Source organism: Dysidea avara, chromosome 2 (genome assembly GCF_963678975.1).
Source record: "Dysidea avara chromosome 2, odDysAvar1.4, whole genome shotgun sequence".
NCBI lineage: Eukaryota > Metazoa > Porifera > Demospongiae > Dictyoceratida > Dysideidae > Dysidea > Dysidea avara.
The window spans coordinates 20,461,878-20,484,225 of NC_089273.1; the positions used below are offsets into that span (position 1 = coordinate 20,461,878).

Consider the following 22,348-nt stretch of genomic DNA (forward strand, 5'->3'; position numbering starts at 1 on the left):
ACAGTACCACTATATTACTAATGCTCAATGGTTATTTCGTTATTAATCCAGCTAGATTATTAAGGGTATGGTTAAGCCTATCTAGCAGCTACAGAGGGTTTAGAAAACCTGGACTGGACCAGACCGGAAGGGACCAGACCAAAAGTCAAGTAAGCCAATTCACACAATAGCTATAACATACAATTCATGCTATAGCTATAATATACACTCCTCACCTTGTCCCCACTCTACCAAGAACACAATTCAATAGCTACAATGGCTCAGACTGCAACAGCGATCTCGCACGAAACTTCAGCCATGCTAAATTAGCTATTTTCTAATACATTTCACTACATAATCGCTACTATAACAAAGCTACAAGCTTACAACCTCTTTCTGTTGTACTCAACTGTTACACATACGAGTAACCACCCGAATTTATTAGAATTGTGATATATTAAGTGAAAGGAACTAAGATAACAGCAAACCTTCGAACTTATTTTGGTGGTGATGAATGAGTAATGGAGTATTTGTAGCTAGCTACATGTCAAGGTAAGCTTTAAATAGAACAAAAGCTTACTATATATTCCAGAAATATCTAGCTAGCTACCCTGGGCATATAGCTATGTGTCAAACTAGCTTACCTTACTTAGTTTAGCCAGTCATCCATGACCACTCCTTTAAATAAGTTCGAATGTATACCTTTCACTTTGTATATCACGATTCTAATAAATTTGGGCTGTTACTCATGTCTGAAACATTTGAGTACAACAGAAAGAGCTTGTAGCTTTGTAGCGATTGTGTAGTGAAATGTAGTAGAAAGTAGTTTAGCTTAGTTAGGTTGTTTTATCGTGGATAAAGTTTTGTGCAAGATCACTGTTGTAGACTAAGCCATCGTAGCTATTGAATTGTGTTCTTGGTAGAGTGGGCACAAGGTGAGGAGTGCATGTTAAGCCACTATTGTGTGAATTGTATGTTATAGCTATTGCGTGAATTGGCTTACTTGAAGAATTGACTTTTGGTCCAGTCAGGTCTGACTCCAGTCTGATCCAGATTTTCTCATGTGAAGAAATTTACTACATGGCATGGACATAATTTGGCTTAATCACGGAACACTGTAATTTTTGCAAACCAACCTGCAGAACTAATTCACAGTGCTTTTGTTCATTGTAACACTAATGTAGTGAAGGTTAATGGCTGTCAAGACATCAAAACAGCTCAGAGCGTTCCCTTCCAAATATCCTCCATTCAATTCGTCATAGAAAAAGTAAGTGATTTTCAACCTTAAATGATGCACTTAAAGTTCCTCTGATTTCCTTCTGTTATAGCTCATCTTAATCGCTATTCACTACTCTTTCCAACTCTGGTTCAGAATCTGAGGTATCTATCACGTGTCGCGGGTTATTGTGCCTTTTATTGCATGCCCCGAAACGCCCAATACAAAATGTATGGGGAAATTTGCTGCACCCAGTCGGTTTAGGCCATTTTGACGCACCTAAATTTCCATGAATTGGACTTCTTTTAGCATTATTGTATTCACAGAGAGTTGCTCTACACGTATCAAATTCAGAAGGTTACTAAACAGACTCAAGGTAAGTGGTACACGATAATTAATCTAAATTTTTAGTGGTTTTTAATCGAAATGTATTGGACATGCCTGTTCCAGCTGGCATTTTTGCCGTGGATAAAAGTATAGCAAATGTCCGCAAACCTCTTGATATGTAAACCCCCGCAGCTATGCTAGGTATCTGCTGAGTGTCCAATGGCTATGTCTCTTACAGTAGAATAATCACTTCAAACAATTTTGTGGTTTTAAAATACCCTCCTCAAAGAGAGTATATGATAAAATGAAAAGCAAAGTGCAAAGAGCAAAATTCATTGGTACCCCAAATCACATGCCACATATCAGTTAATATTGTGAAATATAATGGTGGTGGTACATTGCATCATTTTGCTTGTGACTATGGTCACACAGGTAAGACCAAACAAAACAGGGTTTTGTTAATCTCTTAAAATTCAATATTTGGCCTTGTGTTATAGTGTTTAATAACAGATTTCACATTAGAAATGCCTCCAAAAGGCACTTTTTCTTGAGCATGATGCTTTTTAGTCGCAACATTTAGTTGTTTAATAGTGCTATTCAGCTTTACACAGGTTTTAATTTATTACCACTTATTCCCTAGAATCAACTGTTTTCTTCAAATGCTTTGAAAAAATTGTATGTCCCCAGTAAAAAAATATCTTGCAAGAATCTTGCAATGCAATTTTAACTTGCACAATTTTGCAAGATCTTTGAAACCTTGTAAGATATTTTCCTGGGCCAGTCTGTTGTGTATGGTTCTGTCACCAGCCAAAATGTTTTCCAAGTTTCAAAATATTCATGTAGTTCTTGAACCTGTTTGTTAATATTGCGTGGAAGTATTTGGCATTGCATTTTGATATGTTTTTATTGTTTTTGTATTTATTAATTAGTCTACAATCCTTGTGTGGGAAGTCCATGTGAGCAGGAGTGTATAATTGGCCGTGATGGTTACACCTGTCAGTGTAGTGATGGGTACTTCTTAGCAGCTGATAACATCAGCTGTGTTAAGTGTGCTGAAGCAAAGACAAGAGGAGGAGTTGATCCTACCTGGCATGTTGCCCTGTGTGATGCTAACACTAATGAAATGATGTGTAGTGGAACTGCAATCAATGACCAATGGATATTGACATCTGCTGGGTGTGTTTGCAATGGCCTTGATAGGCAAAGCCTTTCTATCAGATTTGGTAAAAACAGAACTTGTTTCCATAGAGAACGTCGTGAAGTGCGATTGTCTGCCTCAGAAATTTACTGTTACTCAAATTACAAAGCTGCTAAACTTTCCTTGGACTTTGCTCTAATCAAACTTCAGTCAGCAATTCCTGTTAGGAATGTTAAGCGATCACCTCCACTTTGTTTAAGTAGGCAGGTAAGGAGCACTGTTCTGCCTGGTCAAAAAGTGCTGATTTATGGATGGGGAAGAGTAGGTGAAGAAGTACCAGAAGATGCAGTACTTCAGTCATCAGGGATGGTCACTATTGCTAATCTAAGTGAATGTATGACTGAATTTAATTCGGATGGAATTAAAGGTACTCCAGAAAGAATGATTTGTACTATGGCTAACACAACTTCAGCTTGTAGTGGAAATTATGGGTCAGCTGTTATTACCAATACAAAGAATAAACTGTTCCTGACTGCAGTTGTTAGTAAGAGTACCAAATCATGTGGTACTGACCGGTCATTCCTCATCCATTCAAAAACCCGAAATCTTAATTTCATTAAATGGATCAATAACATTACTGTATTTTGAATTTTACTGCTTTGCACTAACTGTCATATACTTCTTACACTTTTAATATGTGATTTTTTGCTATGACTGCTACACAACCCTTTATTAATGTGGACTAACTATGATATGCAATGTTGATTTACATTTTGTGTGAATAGTTTTGTAATTCAGCATTACTACTTCATTTGAAAGTTTAAAGACTTGTGTGCTATTCAATTAAATTGTTAATAAACCAAACTGGTTTAATAATCATTTGAATACAAGAAGAAATGTACTGAAATTGTGTATAACGTATACATAAACTATATTGTCACATCAAGTACAGTTCACCTATCAAAATTTAAAAAATGCGTGGGTATAAAATTTGCATAGCTATATATATATATATATATATATATGTGTGTGTGTGTGAGGTAAAAATAGTGCATGAAACAGACGAAAAACAATATTTAGTACTAATGCGTTGCTAAATGTACAAATTACAATTCTTGCAGTTCTTACTATCAATATTAAACCTGTTGGGCTGCAACTTTGTCTACATAACACACTTTAGTTTATTACTCTACATAATATAGTTCTTTAAAATAATGTTTCACCAGTTAGTAAATCAGTCAGTCAGTCAATAGAAACTTAAGACTTTTAGAACTAGTTCAGAATACTTTTGAGAGCATGCTACTCAACAAACATCATGATTTTTTTTTGATGAGTAGTAAAAATTTTTGATAATCCTTACTAGTGTACAAGTTTAATGAAAAATTAAGAATTTAGGTTCAATTAGGGTTCATAGGGAGAAAAAAAAGTAGGGAAACAAGGAAGGTCGCCTACACCTGCAGATACACACTAGTAGTAGAGATTAAGTGTCCGCTAGTATACTCTGTGGGTGTAGGTGACCCCCCCCTTGTTTCCCTATCATCCCTAATCAAGCTTAAAATTCTTATTTTTTTTCCTTACAATTGTTTGTTTACTTTTTGTAACGTAATTAATCCATGCATACCATATCAAAAGAACGGATGGTGATGTCTTCAACTGAATGCGCACCCCAAATATCAATATTATTACTGACTTGAAAGTGAAGTTGACATTACCCTTTTGCTTTCAGCTATGTTCAGCCTGTTTCACAGCATTACAAAGATCAGTAGAAGTGTTTTTGTGATCAATTCAGTCACCACAGAAAATACGGATAATTCCCATTTACACATGTACTTAGGGAAGCCATCGAATTGACACTTTGGGAAGCCATCGAATTGACACTTTGGGCTGTCAGCAGAATGAAATTGGAACCAAAGGAGGACAAAAATGAGTCCATGATGCATGCATTGTGCATACTGTGGTATGCCAAAATGCATCCGTCAGGCTAAAGTGATGTCAAACAGTGAAAAAATCAAGCCCATAGCCTTAGCCATTATCAAGTTGTTTGAAAGCATCAGGCTAGTCAGTCAGTAGAAAATTCCATAGAATAAAAGTATTGCTTTTAAAAATTTTATAGCAACTTATTGGAAGCATTTTAGGGTTGAAGGTACTTTTGGGCTTGGTTATACCTAACCAATACTGCCACGACACCGGGATGGCTGGTTTTATGGTGATTTTTTTGGCCAGAAAAATCCAAACCTATATGATCCCTAATATACAGCACTACCATAATTATTGTATGATGACTTGTCTTATTCTGGCCCAGCCTTTGCTTGACCATGTAATACAATATTAGTGATTAAATAAGAGGAATTGCTAAAATTACAGTGTTGATATCATACGCAACAAACTAATTGTCACATATGATTAAAAATGGGTACTATATAACAGTTTTCTGCCCAAATATAACACTCAACCAGCATTGTTTACTTCACGACAGCTTGAAAGTACAGGTGTACTGATTAATCATAATCAAAACCAAAAATGTGACCCCAAATACTTCCAACAAGTTTCTATTGTATTTTAAAATTTTCAACTTAAATGAACCAAACAGTATGGTAGCAACTGTATTATTAGGGTTGCACTTCTTGCAAAAAAATATTGGCCAGAATTCAGCCTCACAATACCTTCATGGTGTCTTGGCAGTATTGGTTGGGCATACCTAAGCCCAAAAGCACTTTCAATACAACCTGAAATGCTCCCAATAGGTTGCTACGAAATTTTGTTTGGAAAAATTTTCTACTGACTGACAGTTATTTTCTCTCTCCCTTACTTGCTTACTTATTTACTTAGGCCATACCTACTTGAAAATTTGTGAAATCAACCCAGATTATTTTAATTAAAAAATAATAGAGATCATGTGAAATTTAATTTCTAATACCATTACTTGTGCCACTACCCATTCAAAAGTCCTTATACCAGCAGTGAAGTGAAATTAATCCCTAATTTCAGTGAAAAGTTTCAATTGCAATTTCATTGGCTTGAGTATCATGCAGTACGATGGTAACTGTACAGTTGGGACAACAAAGGAGTAGGCGTGGCCCACAAAATAATATCACCCAAAAACCAGCCTCAGTTTTCCCTGATGATAATGAGGCAGTATTTGTTAGGTAAAACTAAGCCCACACAAGCTTTCAGATCGACCCGAAACGCTTTCAATAAGTTCTACAGAATTTTAAAAAATGTTATTTGACAGAATTTTCTACTGACTGAGTAAGTGACTGACTGACTGATACCTTCAGACAAGCATAACTCGATAATGGCTAAGGCTACAGGCTTGATTTTTTCACTGTTCAACGTTGCTTCGGCCCAACAGGTGCCTTTTGGCATACCACAGTACGTACAATACATTCTTCATGGACTTATCAGTGTCCTCAATTGTGTCCCATTCATCTTTGCTGACAGTGAAAGGTGTCGATTTGGCGGTAGCACATGACATGATGGCTTCCCTTCATAAGGGAAATTGTCCGTATTTTTCATAGTGACTATTTTGATTGCAGAGGTGGTTTCAAACAGTTCTTGATTCGTACTGCTGTGTAATGGGTTGAACATAGCCAACAGCAAAGCGTAATGGATACTTCACTTTTCAGACAATAATTAATATAATTAGGGCGCACGGCACTATTTCTTTCTTTTGGTATGCGTGGATTGTAGAGGTGCTTTTCAAACAGTACTTAATTTGAAATGCTGTGTAATGGGTTGAACATAGCTGACAATGAAGCATAATGGATACTTTTCAGATGATAATTGATATAGCTGAGGCACACGGTGCCATTTCAGATGTGGTATGCATGGTTCACCAGTCATATAAAAAATATTTACAAAAATGTTAACAAACAAGTACACAAAAAAATTTGAAATTTTCAACTAGAGTAGGGACCATAGCACATCAATAAAAAGTACTGAAACAAGTTGGAGTAGTCCATGATATTAAATCACCGTAAAACCATAAGAATTGTTATATCCCTACTGTGCATTTCCATTATGGTATCTTGAGCACAGTAGGGATATAGCACTTCTTATTGTTTTACGGTGATTTTAATATCATGGACTACTCCAACTTGTTCAGTACTTTTTATTGATGTGCTATGGTCCCTACTCTAGCCGAAAATTTCAATTTTTTATGTACCTGCGTCTTATGATGTAATGCTGTTGCTTGGCAATAGTTGCTATGGCCCAAAATGCTTATTACCTTAGAAACGGTCTCCATGGCAATGTGATCATGTTGATGGTTGTCTAGAAATGGTTGCTATGGGCTATTGATTTTCCATTTGACCCATAGCAACTGCACCCTTACAACTGTTGCTTGGCAACCAAGGAACAAGTATGGTATTGACTTAGATTAGCATGGGTATCAACAAAATTTGAGATAAATACAACTCTTGTTGCATTGGAAATGGAAATTTCTCTCAGTTATCCATTGTAAAATTCTAGCATGGTATTTATTCCAAATTTCACTGCTACCCTTGCTATTACTAGTACTAATTGTTACAAAATGATACTCTAATAATAGATCAGTCAGTTGCTGTAATTTTAATCCTATAAAGTTAAAATTCTAGCAAATATAATTATTTTTAACATCCATCTAGGCCAGTGCCCCACCCCCTTGACAAAGGTAATCTGTGCTATGCCAACTTTAGTCTTTAGCATGCTATGAATGTAGCTACTAGTTACTTTTATATCCCTTCAATGTGACTTGCAATTTGACATGCCTACAGACAGTGCAGTATGTGACCGGATCTGCAAAAACCCGTCACAATCATGCATTTTTCAAATTCCTGTTTATCAAATATTTATAATCTACTTAGCCAAGTGTACCCTCTGGCAAAGTTTCAGTCTCATATGCCAATAACTTTAGGAGTTACAGCCCTACAAAGTAGCAACAACAGAAAAATCGATTTGTACAGCAAGTATAAGGAAAATAAATTACAGGCGCCTTAAAAAACGATTGTAACTTACCAATGAAGTGGGTCATGGATCTACAATTTTCACCAACTTGTTCGCCATGAACAGGGGAATCAATTACTGGGTAATTTTTTCCTTTACTCACCCTTCTTCACTGCATACAAAGGCGGAATTTGTGAAGAAAAATTGGTCACGTACAATTGCTTTGATGTGACATCATCATCAAACGCTCTTATAACTTTCATACCCTTGGGTCTACTGCAATGCAACAAAGAGTTTCCAACTCCTCTTGAGCAGGCGAATAAGATGATATCCAGGGTTTTATTGTTAGTCCCTTCCTTCACTACGAAAGAGGTGTTCAAAACATTTGCAGAATTTTTTCAATAATATCCAAATATCTCACCCAACGTATTCAATGCTTTATACTGTAAATTTAGGCTTGCACGATTGTGTCGGGTTTTCACAGATCTGGTCACATATGTTGTTAGTTTTTTTTTATCTCAACCATTTATCTTGTAACAAGATCCAAGCAACAATTTTTCAAATAGGTATGGACTTACCCAGCCGTAATCAAGTTGTTCTTGTCTAAAGGCATCAGTACTATGTACATGCTTGATTTTTTCACTGTTTCACGTTGCTTCAGCCTAACAGATGCTTTGTGGCATACCGCAGTACATACAATGCATGCATCATGGACTTACCTTTGTCCCCCTTGTGTCCCATTTCTCTTCACTGACAGCTCAAGGTGTCAGTATATCATGTGATGGCTTTCCTATACATTTGGAATGGGAATTGTCCATACTAGTAACTGGATTTATTGTGGAGGTGCTTCTTGAAATGGTAATGTTGTGTAACAGTAGGGGCCGTTACTGTGTACGATTAGTATTGTTAAAACAATAATTTTATCAAGTCCCATTGTTAAAACAATTACTTAAAGAAATAGTATTAAAGATTAGTGTTGTTTAATCATTCATGATGTGCTACTTACTGCATATCTTTGGCTTTGTTAAAAGGATAACTAATTGTACTTTTATTACAATTTGAATGGTCTAACTCAAACAGAGTGTAAACTTTTTAATGTCCCCTACTGTGGCTGAATACAAAATCCCTTACTATGAATTCTTGGTAATGGCCACTTAGCGCCTTTCAGTAATTGCTTGTATTGAGATGAAAATGATAAGTCGCCTGGCACCATTCTTACTTTTTATGTGGTATGCTCATATTCACCAGCCATGAACAAGAGTATGGTAAATTAGGAATTTTAAGTTCATTAATGATCATAGAAAAATAATTTGGAGGTTACCTACACCTGAAGATCATACTAGTAGACATTTAATCCCTAATTCAGTCTATAAACTATGGGGTTAAATGTTCACTAGTATATCTTCAGGTGTAGGCGGGTACCCTTGTTTCACTACTTTTTATTCTATGACCCCTAATCGACTTTCCTACTGCACTTGTATTTTCTACTGACTAACTAACTGATGCCTTCAGCCAAGCAAAACTCGATTATGGGAAATGCTAAGAGTTTGATTTCTTCATTGTTCACCATCACTTAGACCCTAGATGTCTACAACACAGCAGCTACAATGGATTTATCACGATAGTAACCTTTGCGTCCCATTTCTTTCTTTGCTACCACATGGGTGTTGTTCTCAGGTACAGGGAATTTCACATTTCTTGCAATTTTGTGCAAAATGCGTAGTGTGGTTGCACATGTATGTTGGTTACATTTCACTATTCTCAAAGTGAAATAACCTATGCAAAGATTTTTTTCAGCAGTCTGAAGTACAATTTTGGGTATCCACCACCATTCTGGTACCAGATAAATTGCTTATAAAAAACATGCATGCATATGCATTCACACTATGCATTTCATACAAAATTTCCACTGAATGCAGAGGCTGTTCAGATATTATTCACTGTGTAACTGGCAGAACATAGCCGAAAATGTATAGTAGAATAGGCACTTCACTTTTGTAATTAATAGTCAACATGCATCCATATGTGAAATTTGGTTTATAATGTGACTGGTGCCATTCTGTTCTTTGATGTGGTATTCATAGGTTCACCAGTCACAATTATGTTGTATGAAAGTAAAAAAGTACAAGAACTTTAAATTTTAGTAGGAGAAATGAAGAAAGGGAAATTGCTTGTACCTACAACTATGCTACGAGACTTTAATCCCTACTTTAGTCATTGACTAACATGTTGATTGATGGGTAGCACATCAATGTGTAGAATTATCAAAATAATATGTGTGATCACATAATTTATACTAATTGTTAGCTGGATAGAGTACTATAGTCATCTCATGCTAGTGTTATGAAATAAATGAATTGTTTTCCAAAATCAGGTCACAAATTATGAACAACTAATTAAGTATAACTCCTGGTAGTCTTAGAACCATTACTTACTTTTTTAAAATTATTTAGTGCTAATAATAGAGTTAATCTTGTAGTAATTCAGTAAAGTATGTATCCATAGACTGAATTATGTATATTGGATACATACACTAATTTTGTGTTCTTTTCTAAGCTGACTGCTTTGTATGTTTTGTAGTCATATTGGATAGGGGAAGTACAAAGAAGTGGGAGGAATTTAAGGTTGCAAAGCTCAATGCTAAACCCTTACTACTGGGTATTCCCATGGCAGGTACTGAGCCATGTAGTCTACAAGCCATTTATATGCACAGCAACACTACAAGGTGCATAGGACTTGATACAAGCCAACATAAGGCTTTTCAAATACTTTTTTGTACCTGCTATAATTATGTTAAATTAGATAATCTAGAGCCTCCCTTAATTTGCATACATGCATTACTAGTTTGATCTGTTTTATTATATTCAGCAAACATGAATGTGTGTGTTTCTATAGCTTTAGCCCATCCAGATAAGTAATTCTGCCTGGAGATAACCATCACTGGCTTGTTCATTTTGAACTCCCACCTTTCCACCCCAATGGAGTATGTACATCCTTTGTAATTTATACCTCAACTCTTTATTTCCTCATATACACCTACAGTCATGAAAAATACAAGTATAGTGAATCCTCTGTTGCCTCCCATGTTAACCCAGGGTTACTAGTTATTGTGTTGGAACTAAGTCATTGGTATACCAGGATGCCAATTTAGACCTAAAGTAAATTATTGTGAAGTTCTAAACATGCATGTACACTGAAGACAGAATTATGCACTTGGTAGATTTGCAGCAGTACATATCAGTTCCCTTACTATTCCAGTTGCCAACACACTCTTTGTCACCAATGAGCGTCAGTTTCAATCCATGGATAATATTAAGTGTTATTTTCATGCTGAAAATTTTATAGTAAACTAAGCTATCTTTTGTTATGTTTTACTGACCAATATGGTGTTTTATAAGGGGTGTTGATTATCACATAGTGAGTCTTATTGGCACAGCACAGACAGCATCACATTATACAAAATTTTGTTATTTTGCTATTTTGTATAACGTGATGCCATTCGTTTGCTGTGCCAATAAGACTCACTATGTAGTGAGGTAGTACATCACTCATTACCAAACCCTATGTTGATCATAGTACTTAGCTTGTAACATGGGGGGGGCTTGCTGATAGTTCCAATTTTAGGGGATGATTTTGAGAGAAGTTGTTTATCACAAAACCTGGGTAATCCCATGCAGATACTCACAGAGTTGCACTGTACATACAAGCCAATAAAGTGTTCCCACAATATAATTGATGCATATGGTTTCTCAAATTTATTGCCATAAATGGTGAAGTGTGATGAAAAGTTCAGCCAATTATCCAGTAGCTGTTGTATGCTTTCTGCGCGATTTTCTAATCTGCTTTCAGTGTTAGCTAATTCACCAAACTTAATGTGTGTATGTACTTACAGTAGCTACCATATATATCATACATGTATGATGATAATGAAATACCATTATAATCTATCTCATACAATAACCTACACATGGTTACATGTTGTGTACAGTTGTGTAAATATGGTTATTTTAGGGTATGAGAGTATTGTAGAGTATTTTTAGGAAAACAATCCTTGCCATGGGTATTCCTGTGCAGTTGTAGCTCCAAACCGTTAACAACACTACAAAGTATACAGAAGCAATAATTTTTTTTTTCATTTTATAACCATTGTCTAGTTTGTTTCTTATAAAACCTCTGGTTCGAGCAACGATCACTTGTGACTTTGTACGTAGGTCCCACAGTATCTCATACAACTACAAACACTGCAGTGAAACCTGTTATTCTAGTTGTTTCTAGGCCAAAATTTCCTGACCTGTTAAGGAAGTTTGGAGATTTTTATTGTATTAAACCTGAATAGACGGGTTTCACAAACAAGAAGTTGGTAAAACCATAGAGGACACTATAATTTTACAAAAATGATACCGGCATAGAATCATCATCAAATATCTACAGTTTTATATGTATATCTTAAACTGTACAGTTAATCTTGTATTGTCAACACACCTCAATGGCGGATCCAAGATGGGGCATTTGGGGCAAATTCCCCTCCCCCCCCCCCCCCACTGACCTAGTGGAGGAGCCAGCCATAGCTACTTCTAAATACTAAGGCCAAGATCAGTTTATAATACTCATGAAAATATAATACTATTTTGCTAGCACTTATTACAAATTCACCTGAAACCAAAGTCAAACTAGCTGTGAAATTGTCAGCCAGCTCCTTCATGCATATTAAGCGCCTCTAAAAATAATTATTGTGTTGCTGCCATTCAGAGCCTTTGACTTCACAAGCATCTGGCAAAAATCAACAGTGAGACACTACTAAGATGTGATTTACTTGCTGCTTCAAAAATGCAGCAACAAGAGAAACTGTTCTCCCCAACCACCTACCAACTAAGCCCTTCCCCTTGCCAACTCCTGGATCCACCCCTGCACCTATAACTCAAGAGTCAAACTTACATTTTGCAACTGCAGCTGATGTTCCTAGATGATGCATGCATGTTCACCCAACATTTAGGTGAATATAACTCATTGATTACATATAATTTATTATTCTGTGAGTCAACAAACATTTTTTTGACCATTAAGTAAAGAGTAGATCTCCCCTATAGATAATACGAGTACAAAGAGCAGATCCAAGGGTGTGACAGAGAGATGAATAGTCGAAAACATGGTAATGTAATCTACGTTGTTAGCTACTTGCAACACAGAACATTTCACACAATTGTGCAGAAAGGGGAGCCTTTTGCAAATCTGTTCTTAAATTTTTTTTGCTTAGCATTTAATCTTGTATTTTTTCATGCAATCAAGCATGCAGTTGTAGAATCAAGATTCTGACTCCTGTGTTTACTGGGTTTTAGCCTTCTTATGAGTCCCAAGTTAGATAACAAATTTCCGGTGTGCTAAGTTTTAGTATGTAGTGTTTAGACCATCATTAATGGTAGTTGAATCATCCATGCATACATGTACTTAGCAATTTCAAGCCAGCTATCTCTCAGTCTGTCAAGTTCTGCTAGTAGATTATTATTCATACCTCTACCAGTAGTAAAGCAACACAAATTGATAATTCACCAGAGTAGCTGACTTGTGAATGTAAGTTGATAGTGGTCCATAAAGGTCGGTACTACAGTAACATTTTCATTAGTTTTTAGAAGATCTAGAAGTTTGTGGGGATAATTTTAAAAATTAATGGTTTGTGGTGTGTTTAGTGTACTTACCCTAGCTGCTCTTATATGGTTTTAAGTTTATTAGGACAAGCTATATTAATTTGAACAAGTACACACCAAACTGGCTCCCACTGCTATGCAAGCTTCTATTTAAAGAATAATTTTATAGCACACACTATCAGTTGCTGAGGTGCAGTACCAAAGATGAAGTACCAGCTAGTAGTATTCTTGCTGGCACATTCAGTCTGTGCCATTCCACTCCAGGATTTCTTTCCTTTCAATGGACCTAATGTTTGTTTGTATGACACTACTACAGAAATGGTTCATACTAGTAATGTGTTGGATTCTAATGGAGTATCTATTGAGGAGCTTGATAGATCACAATGTGATGAGTTTAGACTCAGTCCTAATGATGATGGCAGTTCTCCAAATATCAGTATTGGATTTACCTTTCCATTTTTTGCCAAACGTTTCAAAAATGTCTTTGTAAGTAGAGTTCCTAATGTAATTATAGTAAAATGTAATTGGTATCACAATGTTTGTTTAATGATATCACTCCAGCAAGAATGACTACTTTCTAGGAGTGCAATTAAATACAAGGTGCATGTATGTTCCTGTAGATGAACACTGTGGCTTGTTAATATGTTTGTATATCATCATAAAGTCATATTACTGAAAATCCTTGATGTGTATATGGAGACTGCAAATCATAGCTATATTCATTCAATGAAAATTTCCTTTTATGCTTTGCTAAAATTTAAAGATTCAATTGTAAGGTGTAATGCTATTTTCTTACCATGAAATCTAGACTGTACATATGCTGCAGTGCTAACTACATGATTTGCTGCTCAACCTGGCACACTAGTACTGATGCACATCACCTATATATATGCTTATTAAAGAACTATTTGGCATAATCCATTTCTTTGCTAGCAGTACTATGTAGTCTGGCACTACCTGTTGCTTGCTATTAAAGGTGAAGATGTGTTAGATGTTTCAAGACAGAATTAAAGGAGACAACAATTCCAGACAGTTGGTCTGGCTTTGTGCTGTAAACTGGCTTCCCTGTTTGCATAGTAGGTGATTAGTGGTTCTATTGATAATATTTTATTATTTTGGATGTGCTATAATAACTATGTATGTACTGTTACTTGCATATGTACAGTACTAAGACTGAAATGGATAGCAACTTTACTGTCCTGATATTCTGAACACAATTGTTTTGGATAAAATGGATTGCCATTGTAGGCAAGGAATAATCAGGGGTGTTTCAGTAGTGCCATTCTCCCTGCCGACATGCATTACAAGTATGAGGAATTTTAAGTTTGAATAGGGATCATAGACTTATATAAACAGTAACACGTACACCTCAACCTCCCTTATTTTTAAGTCTATGATCTCTAATCAAATATAGTTCCTAATTTTTTATTCTACTTGTTTACTATTATTTTTTTATAAAATAATTATGACTGGCGAACCGCATCAAACAAAAGAATGGCACCAGAATTTTCCTCTGAATGTTCACCCCAACTGAAAATGTCTAACACTGGACAATCAAGCTTGTGCCCTTAGTGGTTACTGACTTACACCTGTTTGAAGGCATCAGGCAAGCAGGCAGTTAGTCAATCAATAGAAAATAGTTTTTAAATCCCATAGCAACCTATCAGAAGCATTTTTGGCCATTCTGAAGACACTTGGGCTGAGTCTACCTAACCAATACAGTAGAACCTCGATAATCCAAACTAATTGGGGGAGAAGGGTGCTTGGATAATCGAAAGTACGTAAGATCGAATATCCATACATTTATATACTGAGCTTTGCTCAACTACTCTAATAAAGCATACACTTTTTGACAAAATACCCTAATTGAGCAGTCGATTTGTTGTTCGGATAATCGAGAGTTCGGTTAATCGGTGTTCGGATAATCGAGGTTCCACTGTACTACCAAGGCACCATGAAGGTGTTGTGAGGTTGATTTCTGGCCATTTTTTGTGACAAAGTGCAAACCTCAGATACAGTACCACTGTATTGTCAGCAAATAAAAATTCAACTACGTAGCACATCAAGCCACACAATCAATATTGTATTATGTAGCCAAGTACAGCCAGTTTGGGCACATGACAGACAAGTGTATATATTATAGGAACCCATTTTCACACATGTACATCCAAATATGCCTGAACAGAAATTAACCATTTTCGTTGTGGAAACTCCCCAAGGATAGGGAAATTCCTGTTTCAAATTAGAGCTGAATCTGTCTATAGCAATCACTCAGATATGCACTTTTACAGTTCTATGTATTTTTCATGTTCTTTTTGCAACACTTAGAAAAAACGCTATAACTTGTGCATGTGTAGTCTCTACATTTGGAGAGTCTAAATGTAGCATATTTACGGTCAAATTTTCGTACACATCAAACAAAGACAAAGATTTTTTTTTTAATATTTGAAAATGCAAAAGCAATTTTTGTCACAACCACAGGGTAAACTGCTTGAAGGAGTAACTTGAAAATTGGTCTGTACATGGAGTAACCATCGTAGTGCAAACTTTTGTGGTTTAAAAGAAATCACAATAACAATCATGGAATAATATCAAAAATGTCAACGATGTATGACAAACATGCATAGTTAATAATGAAAAGCATTAGTTTTCCATGCCTAACAGACAAATGGAATTAGCTGAAAAAAGTATACAGGTAGACTAATTGTTTAGAAAGGCCTTTCAATAAGAGTGCATAATATTGTTATTGTTATTAGAGCTTTACAGTGACCAGCACTGAAGGTCTGACAGCAACATGTGCTGTCAGACCTTCATGTGCAGACCTTCATGTGCTGTCAGACCTTCAATATATATTATGAACTAGGAATCAGGTCAGAGTTATACTATAAAAGCCAACTAAGTGTAGCAAGTGTACAATAGAGAAAGCTATCATACACTACGATAGTAGTGTATAGTAGGGACTACAAAGGAGTAGGCGTGGCCCACAAAATAAATACAGCCTCAATTTTCCCTGACGATAATGAGGCAGTATTGACTAAGCCCAAACTGGCAAGCTTTCAGATCGACCCGAAACGCTTTTGACAAGTTGCTATGGGTTTTATTATTATTATTATTACTAGGACCGCGTCACATACAACCAAGTACATACACCAATGTTGCAACCTACCCATTGGGCAAGTATAAACAGTGCCATAGGCAGCACTCAGAGTAGTGTGCATGTACCGGTGGAAATGATACATATGCATACGTACACAGGCAAGGGAGTTTAACTGGCATCAGAAAACTACAATACTAAAATACAACCTACACAAAAACCAAGTTAAGTTAGATATATTGAAAGTAACTATATATTGTAGGTGTGACGTGTCTCTGAAGATGACTCAGCAGTGAAGTGAGGCTATGCAGAATAAGGGATATGGTGAAGGCACAATTAGCAATTGATCCCAATCAAGCCAATATGGCACAACAGACTCTGTTGTAACTAGAGGCCACTGGTGATGTACCAGTATATCAGCGGTGTGGCATTGGCACAGTGATTACAGTCTATAATATTATGCACACAGCCATGCACAACATACAGGAGATAATTACACATTGTTGTATATGCAGCACTGCATCGGCTTCTTGTTTAGCTATTACAGACTCACAGTAGAGTAGTAGTTAAGCCGAGTGGACAATAATTCCAGCCGCTCGCAAGCCGGATGAAGATGTATAATACAACTACTGGTACAAGTATTACATTACTCATTACCTTGTTGTTCCAGCTGGTTGTTTATGAACGTATCAGCTAGTATCCCAACTGGTCATCAGCTGGTTGCTCACTGCATGATACCTGGAGCGCATATCCTGCACACAAAATACAGTTACAAAAATTTAAACATACTTGTAATGTTGTTGTTTACCAGTAAAGTGGTGCCTGGCCTCTCCGCGGACGTTTACTAATCTTCTCCTTCGAGCAATCTGTAATTAAACAAGGGCGTGGTGCCGGGCGTTATATAGAATTACACGTATGGTAAAGTCATCAGCACAAACAGGCGTAACTATTATACGGTTGTGCCTTCATTCACAGGCGAATCTATCCCCGCTTAGTTCATGTCTCTAGGCCTCGTAATTTTCTCAAACATTTATTTATTTGTTCATTCATTATTAATGACGTAATTTTACCGCATTTCTATTATTCTTAGTACTTGGTTGTATAATTATTCTAGGACCGCGTCACATACAACCAAGTACATACACCAACGTGATAGCCCCCTGGTGAGGCTATTAGGTGGTGAAGGCACGATCCCCAAATCAACTCAATATGTCACAGTAGTGACAGATACAACACAATAGTGGCATCATAACTAAAGGCCACCAGTAGCTAAAGTGCTAGTACATCATTGGTATGGTAATGGCACAGTGATGTGTACACAGTATATGCATACAAAACCTACAGGAGATGCACAATACTGTAGGAGTATACAAGCCAGGTGAACCAGATAAAGGAAGACAGCCAAGCCAGCCAGAGCCTAGTAAGCTAGGTAAAGGCAAAATGTACAATAATACAAGAAAACATTTAAAACATACCACGCTCTTACAAAACATTAGTACAAACAGACAACCAAACCAACCATAGCCTAGCAAGCCAGAAAAAATATAGTAAAATACAAGACATATGTACATTACAATACAAACAAACATACCTGTCCTTGTGCAGCTGGCATGTCACAGTCAAACCTATAGAGGATATGTGCTAACTTTATGACCGAAAACATTCTAATGAAAACGTGATGTTTTCTTACGTCACGACGGTGAACGAATGTATTGTAGGTATGCATAGAAAGTGCAAATCACCAAAACTAGACCAGTTATGTGAGTTTCTCCAGAGCGATAGATTCCTTTATGTGTATAACAGAGTAACTGGCAGGAGAAGCCCCATCCGTAGTTTATGTGGCAAGTTAGAGTCCGAGCCGCATTTGCTACCTGTACTTTTGTATGGGATTCACGATAGTCGTTCACCGTCAAAAATTCTTGGGCACGCCGCAAATCTTGTTATATTGATCATTTTTCGTTCAAATTAGTAATAGCGCATATCCTCTATTCATCAGGTGTCCTGCAGCCATAGATACACGGAGCACATCCACTGGCAGCTGGCATGGCGACTTGAGACTTAGTGTGCCAACTGGCAACACTTTCAAGCACAATTGAACAGTAGTTCGCTTGTCTAAATAGCCATTTGAATCTGCTCGATTAGTAGTGGGTATATCACGTGCTGTTTTGATCGGCATTAAATAGAATTGTCGTACGTTTCTATCACATCCACGGAAACATTCACCCATTATACGATTATCTCATCATACAACATGGATTCTATTCCCGGTGAGTGCGAAGCCTTAGGCCTTGTAGTTTTCTCAAACATTTATTATTTATTTATTTCATTCATTATTAATGACGTAATTTTAACCACGTTTCGTATTATTCTTGGTACTTGGTTGTATAACTAGGACCTTTTATTATTATTATTCTAGGACCGTGTCACATACAACCAAGTACATACACCAACATTGCAACCTACCCATTGGGCAAGTATAAACAGTGCCATAGACAGCACTCAGAGCAGTGTGCGTGTACCGGTGGAAATGATACATATGCATACGTACACAGGCAAGGGAGTTTAACTGGCATCAGAAAACTACAATACTAAAACACAACGTACACAAAAACCAAGCTATATTGAAAGTAGCTATATATTGTAGGTGTGATGTGTCTCTGAAGATGACTCAGCAGTGAAGTGAGGCTATGCAGAACAAGGGACATGGTGAAGGCACAATTAACAATTGATCCCAATCAAGCCAATTATGGCACAACAGACTCTGTTGAAACCAGAGGTCACAGGTGATGTGCCAGTATATCAGCGGTGTGGCATTGGCACAGTGATCACAGTCTATAATATTATGCATACAGCCATGCACAACATACAGGAGATAGTTACACATTGTTGTATATACTGCATCGGCTTCTTGTTTAGCTATTATACAGACTCACAGTAGAGTAGTAGATAAGTCCAGTGGAAAATAATTCCAGCTTCTAGCAAGCCAGATGAAGGATGAAGATGTATAATACAACTACCACCGGTACAAGTATTACATTACTCATTACCTTGTTGTTCCAGCTGGTTGTTTATGAGCAGTGCATCAGCTGGTATCCCAACTGGTCATCAGCTGGTTGTTCACTGCATGACACCTGGAGCGCATATCCTGCACACAAAATACACAATCACAAACATTTAAACATACTTGTCATGTTGTTGTTTACCAGTAAAGTGGCACCTGGCCTCTCCATGGCTTCGAGCAATCTGTAATTAAACAAGGGTGTGGTGCTGGGCGTTATATAGAATTACACGTACGGTAAAGTCGTCAGCACGAACAGGCGTACTTATTATACGGTTGTGCCTTCATTCACAGGCGAATCTATCCCCGCTTAGTTCATGTCTCTAGGCCTCGTAGTTTTCTCAAACATTTATTTATTACTAGCATTGTTACCTGCCCTACGTGCAGGTATTATAATAAAAAAATTAATGTAATAGTATAAAATAATTACAAAGACAGCATATTATGATTGCCTTTCTGGGTCATTGAAATTTACGGAGCAAATCACCATCTATTATAATGTAGAACTAAACACAATGCAGCTATATATTCAGTCATAATGTATTGCAACATTTTGGAGCATCAATCATAAAATTGTGCATCGGTAGTGCAAAATAAAGTTGCTGGGAATGATATTTGTACTATGCATAAACTATTTTTGGAGAACCCAGACAAATAAACACTTGCACAATGGAGAGTACTTAAATATCCATAGCACGTGTACCCCTTTTGTTGAAGCAGATAAATTAAATAGTGTGATCTGTGTATCTCCAAAACATGTTTACAAAGAGGATTATTCCAGTAAATTCCAATAGGTCTCCAGCATAGCTAGTTGGATAGTATATATTTGTACTATGCATAAACTATTTTTGGAGAACCCAGACAAATAAACACTTGCACAATGGAGAACAGTGAAAATATTCATAGCATGTGTACCCCTTTTGTCCAAGCAGATTAATTAAATAGTGTGAGCTGCGTATCTCCAAAACATGTTTACAAAGAGGATTATTCCAGTAAATTTCAATAGGTCTCCAGCATAGCTAGTTGGATAGTATAAATAAGCTGCAAATAAATACTTTTCACTCACTTGAGTTTTGTAACTTGAAATGAATCTGAACACGGAAGAAATGGATGTTAGTGGTATCGGTGGCGTGTTGGGAGATATTTCATCTATGAAGAGAGGCAAGAGTGCATCATATTTTGATGGCGAGATAAGCGATGAGCAAAAGAAAATAAGATTGTATGGGTTTGACAGCTCAGTCCGAAAACGGTTATTTGAAGAAACTGGAAAAGCGGTTGTCTTGGGAAATTGTGAAGTCAAGAAAGCTCGCCATGGCAATGAATATGAGGTAAATGTTTAGTAGGATTTAATACAGTTTAGTTAAATTTTTTGCATGTTATAGGTGTTAGTGAGCAAGAAAACTACAATAGAGAAATCTCCTCGAAAGTATGATGTACAGAAAATTGATGATGATTGTAACACTGCATTAAGCGATCTATCTGATATTCCAGAATACACAAAGGTTACTTGTGAAGGCAAGGTGATTGAAGTAGATAATGTTGTTGAAACAGCAAATGGAATAAAGCTACAGAGTGTTACGATTGCAGATAGATCTGGTACAGCTAGAATTGTCTTGTGGGGAGATGATGTAAATATGCTGTCTTCATCCAAATGCTACAAATTTGAAAAGGTCATTGTCAAGGAATTCCGTGGTGAGACGCAGTTGTCTGTGTCTAAGAGCAAAATAGATGAAATAGATGACATTGCAGTAAATATAAGAGAGCAAGAGAAGGTGCATACCATTGATGAAGCAAAAGTACTTGGTGTACAATTATTTGAAGTGTACAAAGCTGGTCTGAACTGCCGCAGCAAACTGCCACATGGAATTGAAGGAGAATTTGATACTTGTAGCAGATGTGGTATGCTGCAATGCACGGATGAATGCAAAACAGAAGCGACTGCACAAATGATGATTAGATCTGAAAGTTCCAGCAGTGTTGTTACCCTAAAAGCATTTGGAAGAAGCTTACAGGAAATAGCTGGAGAAGAAGTTTCCAGTCCACTTGCACTTTTAAAAGCTACACCTTTCAGTGCAACTCACCAGCATGGAGTGATCCAATCAGTCACCAGAGTGTAGCTTTTGTAGCATGCAACTGCATATGTGATTAAATACTTTATTGACTTGTTAACGCTGTACTAATGATGTGCTTTAAAAATCACTATTAATAATTCAATAAGTTTGAGGTTAAATGTACTATTTCATGACATCGAATAGCATGCTGTCACTGAGGCCTGCAGCTGAGTTGGATAACCACATTTGTTTGTAGCATTGGTACCTGCCCTATGTGCAGGACCATCTCCACATTAAACATTTTAATGCCACAAAGAGGGACTAAGCATTAAACACCAGCACTGCTAATGTAGCTATGTAGGGTACGTGGTGATGTCACATTTTTTAAAGAGCATGAGGTTTTCTTATGTCATTAATGATGCAAAACACTAAAGTTTATTGTTTGTGGTTTTGACAGGAATGTAGTTTAATTATTCAGTGCATCTTCCCTACCAGTGACTTCAACGTGCTGTATAGAACAAACGAAACCTTTGCTGCTTTACATGAGAACTAATGCAACAATAATTAATATATTGGGAACCAAGCATAAATATTAGTGTCCTATATTTGCTGTGTAGCATGTATGTCGATAGTGCTTTAAAGTACATGATTCTTATGCAGTACATAATAATTTATAGTGAAGCATGCATGCAAGGCTAGCTAATTAGTTAAACTGCATGTGAGCTAAGGCAATTGTATACAGTATACCCTACATTACATACAGGTTGTGTACACACGGTACGGTTTCAGTTTCTACATTTTGATGTTTACCTTACCGACTGTCACAAAGAGAAATGAACTTGAGCATAATTTAAAGTCAACACAATTTGCAGTTATAGTTACTGCATGGCAAGCAAAAGTTCAGAACTTGTCCTATGCAC

General features: G+C 36.7%; 3 protein-coding genes across 3 annotated transcripts in view; all 3 read left to right on the forward strand.

Annotated features, from left to right (window-relative positions):
• Nucleotides 1-3,508, forward strand: part of LOC136246794 (protein mesh-like) — a 121,177-nt gene extending 117,669 nt beyond the window's left edge. Inside the window, exon 11 of the mRNA XM_066038352.1 lies at nt 2,452-3,508. Coding sequence (XP_065894424.1) covers nt 2,452-3,308 — 857 coding nt within the window. The 3' untranslated portion in view covers nt 3,309-3,508. The remainder of the gene's footprint in view (nt 1-2,451) is intronic.
• A 9,887-nt stretch (nt 3,509-13,395) lies between these two features.
• Nucleotides 13,396-22,348, forward strand: part of LOC136246795 (protein mesh-like) — a 49,673-nt gene continuing 40,720 nt past the window's right edge. The window contains exon 1 of the mRNA XM_066038353.1: nt 13,396-13,711. Coding sequence (XP_065894425.1) covers nt 13,430-13,711 — 282 coding nt within the window. The 5' untranslated portion in view covers nt 13,396-13,429. The remainder of the gene's footprint in view (nt 13,712-22,348) is intronic.
• LOC136246800 (uncharacterized) lies at nt 18,685-21,591 on the forward strand. Its single transcript, XM_066038359.1, has 2 exons — nt 18,685-20,705; nt 20,760-21,591. The coding sequence occupies exons 1-2, from the start codon at nt 20,463-20,465 to the stop codon at nt 21,492-21,494; spliced, it is 978 nt and encodes a 325-aa protein (XP_065894431.1). The 5' UTR covers nt 18,685-20,462; the 3' UTR covers nt 21,495-21,591.